The sequence below is a fragment of the Myzus persicae genome, unplaced genomic scaffold, assembly GCF_001856785.1.
Source record: "Myzus persicae strain clone G006 unplaced genomic scaffold, MPER_G0061.0, whole genome shotgun sequence".
Classification (NCBI taxonomy): Eukaryota; Metazoa; Arthropoda; class Insecta; order Hemiptera; family Aphididae; genus Myzus; species Myzus persicae.
In genome coordinates, this window is record NW_019100936.1 from 361,521 (window position 1) to 370,239 (window position 8,719).

Sequence of the window (8,719 nt, forward strand, 5' to 3'; positions counted from 1 at the left end):
GTGTCGGGGTCGTCGGGGAACACGTAGAAGTTCGACGAATTGAATTGGATGCAACCAGTTTTTACTTCTTATGATGTGTTTCTCCCCTCAAAGATGTAATATCTTATTATTTTGATTTTTAAACTTCTAAAGCTTAAGCATCAAATGCGCGCCGGTGGAACAGACTAATAAGTACCTACTCAAATGAAAGATGTAGGCACTTGACAAGACCGTACCTACAGGCTACAATATCTATACACGATTTAAATTTTAAATAATATCACGATTTAATCGATTAGCGGCCGTTCGGATTTCTGACCATAACGCATAGGGTAATCAGTAATAAATAATAAATAATTGTTTGGTAGTAATGTTCAAAAAAAAAAAATAGGTATATGGGTACCAGCTGCTTACAACCTCCTACCACAGAATATATTATATAACTGATTACCTATATCTGGTTCTGAGTTCTGAGTTTCTGACGGTCACTAACATCAGCTGATCGATTAATGACCTCGTTATCATTCGATGGATTATCATTTATAAGTATTTAGTTGTTAAACAAAATAAACAAAACTCGGTAACAACTTACTAACAAATAACAATATTGAATAGTGAATACCTATTCCACGGACATTGTAGTCACCAGTCGGCAGTCGCTACTCACTAGTCACTAGTCAGTAGTCGTCAGTCCGCCGTACTTGTAATTTTATTGTTTGGCTTCGAACTTCGAAGGATTTCTTGTGGGACGTGCATATTTGTAACGTTTTATTCCCGGAACGACGACGTTCTTATAGAAGAAGTTCTTTCAAGTACGTACTCAATTTAAAAACTATGGTTTTTTTCGTCGATCCTAAACATTGGTTTAATTTTAATTTGCCAAAAGCAGACTAGTTTTCAAAAAAGTCGTGTTAAATTAACCCTTTTGTTTGTTATGTTTTAACGCACAGGCTCTTGAAATGGCGACCAGATTGTGTTCGAAATGTATACAATCACAGTTGAAACTGTATACTAATTATTTAAATTTATCAAGAAACTTGAGTAAGTAAAGATGATTACTAGAGTCCATATATTAAAATTTGGTGTATAACCTTGTCCTTGTGTTTTGAAGGTGTCTTGACCCATGGCCATCAGAAAAGAGACACTGTTCACCAACGTAATTTCCAGACATCGCCTAGTAATTGGAATGTAGAAAACTCCGGGACAGGACGCAAGGGTGATAACACAGGCCATACGGGAATTGTTTGTCCGAAGTGCACAACTGCTAATTTAGAGTTCTTTTTAAGTAATATATTGCAAAAATGTAAGCATTATCGTGTAAAAACTATATTTTGTATTTTTGTCCTGTTATAGCTTCAAATCGATTTTTGAGATGTCAGCGATGTTATCATATATTCAAAGTGATTTCTGCTGAAGAAAATAATTTAAAAGATGTAACTGAAGAGCAAAACAAATATAAACCACCACCAATTCCAAAAGAAGTAAGTAATTATTTTTAGAATCATTATTCATTACTATTATAGTTTAATTACTATAGTACCTACTATTTTGTTATTTATTAATATTATATTATAGTGTTTGACATCATTGTAATCATTTTAAATTTAAATTTAAAAAAATTATTCTTGGTTGAGGTTGAGTATAAAGTTTTGATTTTATGTATTCAATCATGCCCAAAATAAATTTATTTCAAAATTTAACTCTTAATTTGGCAAATTTTTCTATTATACTTAAGCTTTTTTTATTGTGATTTCAATAAAGATAAATTTATGATGAGTTATTAGTTTTGTACGTAAGTTTCAAAGTTCAGATATGTAATAATAAACAATAATAATGATTAAAGTATTTTGAAATGTGGATATTTATAATTAGGTAAATACTGTTGTAATAATTTTGTTTGTTTGGTTGGTTAAATATGGTTAATATTTAAAGCATATATTATTATTTTGTTGTTTTAAATATACAATCTGTAAAACTTTATTTACAATTAGAATATGTGCTAATATTTATTTAATATATATTTTTTAAATATTTTGTTCTATATAGATTTTTGTGAACCTTAATAAGTATGTGATTGGTCAAGAGTTAGCTAAAAAAGTGTTAGCTGTGGCAGTTTACAATCATTGTAAACGTATTATTCATAATATTACCACACCACAAAAGAATGATATAATTGATCAACGGTTACTAGATAACTTACAAAATTCAAGAGGTAACTAAATATGAATGATATGTTTATGATTATATCCAAATACAATTGTATTAAAAGTATAAAGATTAATCAATTAATATGTATCATTAGTACAAGGTCATTTAAGTTTTATACAATAAAACCTCCTTATAATGAATTGCTCTAGACCAATTGATTTTTCCTGAAAAAAGAATTTTCATTATAGGGGGACTAAAATATGCAGGATATATCCAATTAGGTTATATGGGACTGATGTTATTTTTTGTGTTAAAAGATTTCTGTCTTACAGACATTTTGTTCATTATTCATTATAAAGAGGTACTGTGTTACTAAAACTATTATTATCATCTTATATAAGTCTTATTATATAGGTGTGATATGTAGATATGATATACCTACTTTATTTAAAAATTGAATTAATTATTTAAAATAAATTAATGATATAATTTATAATTTAGATCATTTATCTAACAACCATATATTTGGAATGCCACAAATGGATAGTACAAAAAACAATCAAGAAGAAATTAATATTACTTCAACATTTGAAGATACAATGTTAGAAAAGAGTAACATTATATTGTTGGGGCCTACAGGATGTGGTTTGTAATTATTCTCTTTAATACTATTTTAGAAATACAATATTAAAATATATACCTATTATTTCATATTTATATTTATTATAGTATAATTTTATATTTAACTATATTTTAATTTTTTGTGTATTTTAAATAGGAAAAACATTATTAGCTCAAACAATAGCTAAGCAATTAGATGTACCATTTGCAATTTGTGATTGTACCAATTTGACACAAGCCGGTTACGTGGGAGAAGATATTGAAAGTGTTATTGGGAAACTCCTACAAGCTGCTAATTATGATGTTGAAAAAGCTCAAACTGGTAATATATACATTTTAATTATATATTTGTCCAATATGTGCAATAATATTCTTAGATCTCTAAAAAAATGTATTTAATGTTTAAGATATGAAAAATGAGTATGTCTATAATACTGTCAGAACTAATGTGGCTTAAATTTAGTTGTGAACTTTTAATTTTACAATTTTTAAAATAAGGTATAATTACAGTATTCTCTGCCTTATAAAGTATTAATTGCACATATATCTATTATTTTTCTGATCTTACATCAAGAAGAGTTAGTTTTTGAAAGTATTAAAATTAAATCTTAATTATTAGTTTATTATTTTTAAGTTATAGTACCAAGTACACTAGTGGTTTGTTATGTTTTTTCATTCATCATATTTTACCAGTTATCTGATTTATTGCTCAAAATTGTATTGTATACAATTTCATGACATAACTGAATGTTATGTGACAGTGTTATGTCTGAAACATGTATCAGATTCATGGTTAGATATTTAAAAACAATGTAATAATATTGGGTCAAATCTAAGCTAACAATGCATCATGTGTCACAATGCTGATGGATTATTATTCTTCTATTGTTTTAAAATTTTTAAATAAAAACCCATAGGTTTATTATATTAAGATAATAATTGAAATTTTTCAAGGTTGTGGAGCCATTTTATAATCTATTATAATATCATTTGTTGGTACTATAATTTAGTTGTTTATGTTTTCTACATGATTTAAACAGCTTTAAAACCTAAGTAAAAAAAATAAAATTTGGTATATAATTTTTTTTTCTGGAAATACAGTTATTTTTTTCTGCACGGCTGACAAGATTATTTTTGTTTCTATCAATTAGTCAGTTATAAAAATAAATTTGCTCATTATTGGTCTTACATTTACTAGATATACTTGATTACTTGAATGTTGTCAGGTTTTATCCTTATCATTTTATAAAATGATAATGGCAAATGTTAAAATGGGAAATTGAGGTAAAGGATTCAGGACTAAATACATTAATGTACCAAATAATCAATGTAACTGTATGTGTAATTTTAAGTATATTGATATTAAAATTGAAAATAGGTTATTTATTTTTGTATTCAAACATTTATATTGAAACAATATTATTGCTATTATGTGATTATTATTTTTTTTTAAGACTAATCATTGTTAAAAAAAATTATGGTGACTTTTTATTGCTTTTTATAGTTTTTTTTAGAAACTATTCATCTATTTAAAAGATACCACCAAGGGCGCACCCAAGGGGGTGGCTAACGGGCTTTAGCCCCCCCCCCCCCAAATGACTAGCCCCAAAACATATTTTATTAGGTTTATCGACAATTGACATTTAACTTTAAATTATTATAAAAAAAAATATCAACTATCGAAATCTAAACATTAGGTATAACATAATATTATATTTATACCTGTCATTCCAGGCCCCCGGAGAGACCTCTGTTGTTTATTATTATCGTCCCGACGTCGTTAGTTGAAACTGTGTACTGTATAGGATACCAGAAACGTCTAGATTATACATTTTTATCGATACAATTTAGTTTATCTCGAACCTCAAGTATCTATACGACAAATTCCACTTTCATTTTATTACTTATTCTGTAGATTAACTAGTATTGTCGTTTAACTGTTCAAGTCGACATTGTTAGTTTTTCGCAAGCTTATTTATTTATTTATTCGTTTTTAATTGTTAATTAACAAGCTTTAAGATTTCTGTACATATTTCAAAATAAATACTACCTATTAATATAACAGTTTTTTGAATTTAGCCCCCCCAAAAAAAAATTCTGGGTGCGCCCCTGGATACCGCTATTTTATAATAAATCTAAATTCAATTTCTCACTTGCTATTATGAATCCATAAATAATTGCAATATAAGTCAATTATATTAATTTAGTTGTAACTTGTAAGTCAATACATATTATCTAATATATACAAATATGATAGAGTAGGTAGTACTAACTCATAAATGCTATTAATATTAATATTATACAATTTGGAAATAAATATGATAAAAAAAAATTGCAGGTATTATTTTCTTGGATGAAATTGATAAAATTGGTGCTGTGCCCGGAATTCATCAATTGAGGGATGTTGGAGGTGAAGGAGTCCAACAAGGAATGTTGAAAGTAATTTTTAAAAAAATTTAATAAGGTTATTTTAATAACATATGCATCATACATTATTTATTTTATACATTGATTAATCAATATTTAATAATAGATGTTTTAAAAATAAATTATTTATGTTTATTTTAAGTTCTTAGATAATAATCTGTTTTGATTTAAACTCGTGTTCTCTAGCATATATGAAAAAAAATCAACCGTAGAATCTTTTTTTTCGATTGCGGTTTTATTAACATTACCCCTCCATCTTCAAAAAAGGGTTTGAATTCTCAATAAACTGGACATATATATTTTACATATATCTATTCAGCATTGGTTAATTTTATCAGTTCATCATGTAGTACTCTACCTCAAAAGTCATGAAGTTGTAGGAATAAAAAAATTTTTTAAATCATTAATTTTTTAATACAAACAACCATAAATTTAAAAAAATTAATTTTGCATATAATTTATAGAAATTAATTAAGAAACTGAATTTATAATAATTTTTTATCTTAACATTTATTTATAAATATACCTTTTGTCTTTTTTTTAAAGGTAAAAAATAATAGTTTTTGGTCACATTTACCAAAAAAGGATGTACTTTACCCGTGGGCTATGAACTGCTATTATTAGATATAAATTATTCTCAGAACAATACATTTTAGATAAATTTATAGAATCATACTCTACAATCTCATAACAAATGTTATCGTATTTATTAGTTAGTCATTATACACGATTCATTTTTCCATTCATTTCTCAGTGGGTATACGACAATGACGTTGATTAAACAATATTAGTGAATAAAATAATTGTTAATCTAATGAGATGATAGATAGGCTGGAGAGGTATCGTTATTGATGATAATGAGCTAATAAATACCTTTCTCATCACAATTGGACATTGTACAAAGAAAATAAATCAGAAGAGATTACAAGTACTAATATAGAACTATTATAATCTATTTTATAACACTTAATGCATAGCTATTTTCAATCATAAAATAATTTTATTAGAGTTTCTGCCCTTTTTTCTATTAGTATTGTAATTAGCTACATATTCTTATTTTTAAAAACAGCCCTACAGTATATTTTATATTATGTATTGTATTGCTTATAGATGTTGGAAGGTACTGTTGTTAATGTACCAGAAAAAAATACCAGAAAACTTCGAAATGAAACTGTTCAAGTAGATACTACAAATATCCTGTTTGTTGCTTCTGGTGCATTTACTGGTCTTGATAGACTCATAAGTCGCAGGACAAATCAAAATGTAAGGACAACTTTACTTTTACTAACAACTTATTCATTTTATACTGTCTTTAATTGGAGTTAATTCATTAATTTTTCAGAGTCTGGGATTTGGAGCAGAAATTGATAGTGAAATGGGAAGTAGAAGAGCTGCTGCTGAAGCCGATCGTGTTGCTTCCACAACTTCATACACTGATATTGAAAAGGAAAATGCTGAACGAGATGGATTATTAAAAAAAGTTGAACCAAGAGATTTAATTCAATTTGGAATGATACCTGTAATTAATAATCAATTAATTATTAAAATTAATGTAGCATATTGAATAGACTTATTGATGTGGGTAGATTATCCATCTTATTTAAATATGCTTTAAAGTAATTTGGATTTCAATATATCATTAAAATATTATTTTTTTCTTAAAATAGAAATAATAATACTAATAAAATAAAACCATTAAAAATTACTCAATTACCTACATTACATTTTCAATTTAATTGTTGAAAAATTATGTATCATAGTTATTTCAAGTAAATTGTTCACAAATTACTAGAAATGACAACATTTTCATATTTTAAAATTATTTAAAAACTCAGGTACTAAGGTAAAGTACTCAGGTACTCAGCTACTCAGCTACTCAGTACTCAGGTAAAACTAGGTACTCAAATAAAATAGTATTTCTTTTTTTGATTTAATATATTTTATTAAATATTATTATTTTTATGATGTCATTTCTAGTCTCTAAATCTAAACTATTCCACTAATGATACTCTTTTAATAATTTTAATTTAGATTAGCAAAATATTGCTAATTATGTATTTGTATATTCTTATATGGTCAAAACTGAAAAACGAATTGGTTATTGGGTATTTTTTGGTCAGGTGGTAAAATTAAACAGCAATTACTAAAATATTATAATAATTCATTGTTATTTTAAGTGTTTTAACATTGCTATTCTTCAGTTATTTTACAGAAACTAAGGTTTTTTTTCATGAACTATGTGTAATTAAAATATTAGCTTTAATACAATTTATGTTATATTCCAAGTTTTTTTAGTATAATATATTTTATACATGTTATTTTTTGTTTACTAGGAGTTTGTAGGAAGATTTCCAGTTTTGGTCCCATTCCACTCCTTGAATAGAAACCTGCTTGTACGAATTCTTACCGAGCCAAAAAATAGTACAGTCAAGCAATTCAAATTACTGTTTGGATTAGATAAAGTTGAATTAACATTCACGGATGAAGCACTTAGAGCGATTGCCTCACAAGCCCTAGAAAAAAAAACAGGTGCTCGAGGATTACGAGCAATTGTGGTAATGTTTACTCTAAATTCTTATTTTATATAATAATGCGAGTACTGAAATAATTAGTAACTCAAACTTTAACATTTACTTTCAAAATACAATGAATAATTTAATTTATTAATTATTTCAATTAAATATAATAAATAGTCAAATTATTGTCTCAGCGTATTTGTGTCGTTGACTAAAACTGTGCTTATATACTATAATTTTACTAGACTACTACACTTAATAAACTGTTTGTAATGGTTAACAATTATTTATATGATATATTTCTAACAATTTCCACAGGAATCCATTTTGTTAGACCCAATGTTTGAAATACCTGGATCTGATGTAGTGAGTGTTCATGTCACTGAAGATGCGGTCAATGGAAAAATGAATCCACATTGTATCAGAGGCCGTCCAATTGATGAAGGAGAAGCCAAAATGGATACAAGAGCTAAAGTTGAATGAATTAACGCTGTTTTTAAAAATGTATATGTAATATTGTCAAAAACTACTAAAGTTTGTTAAATACTTATAAAAACCTTTATTCAAGAAACATCTATTTCTTTTTAAATTAATTTTGTTTCTTTGTCATTAAATTATTTTAATATTTAGGTTTAAAATGTTTTGTAAATTGCATTATAAGAGTAATAGGTACATAGTTTATGTATTATTTGTGATACTATATGAATATGATATATATAAATAAGTATTCATAAATAAATCAATACTTTACAATTATATTTATTATTATTTTTCTTTAGAATACCTAGTTATATTATTAAAAACCAACTTATTTGTGGATATGTCATAACCAACGATTTATATTAGTTATGTTGTACGTATAATAATAATTATTATTATACAATATTAATATTTATTGAATTTTAAAAAATAAATTTTTATTAAGTCAGGTTATGAAGCACCATTTGTTTAGTACTTAAGACCTAGTCTTTTTGATAAATATTATGTACCTAATAGAGAGAAAACTAAAAAAAATACTGAGAACCAAG

General features: G+C 26.2%; 1 protein-coding gene across 1 annotated transcript; it reads left to right on the forward strand.

Moving 5' to 3' along the window:
* Nucleotides 1-8,446, forward strand: LOC111026925 (ATP-dependent Clp protease ATP-binding subunit clpX-like, mitochondrial). The gene is made up of 12 exons (XM_022305118.1): nucleotides 1-791; nucleotides 930-1,020; nucleotides 1,091-1,264; nucleotides 1,333-1,460; nucleotides 2,026-2,191; nucleotides 2,629-2,772; nucleotides 2,906-3,070; nucleotides 5,087-5,187; nucleotides 6,286-6,438; nucleotides 6,518-6,694; nucleotides 7,509-7,730; nucleotides 8,010-8,446. The coding sequence occupies exons 2-12, from the start codon at nucleotides 939-941 to the stop codon at nucleotides 8,172-8,174; spliced, it is 1,677 nt and encodes a 558-aa protein (XP_022160810.1). The 5' UTR covers nucleotides 1-791; nucleotides 930-938; the 3' UTR covers nucleotides 8,175-8,446.
* Nucleotides 8,447-8,719: the final 273 nt, after the last annotated feature.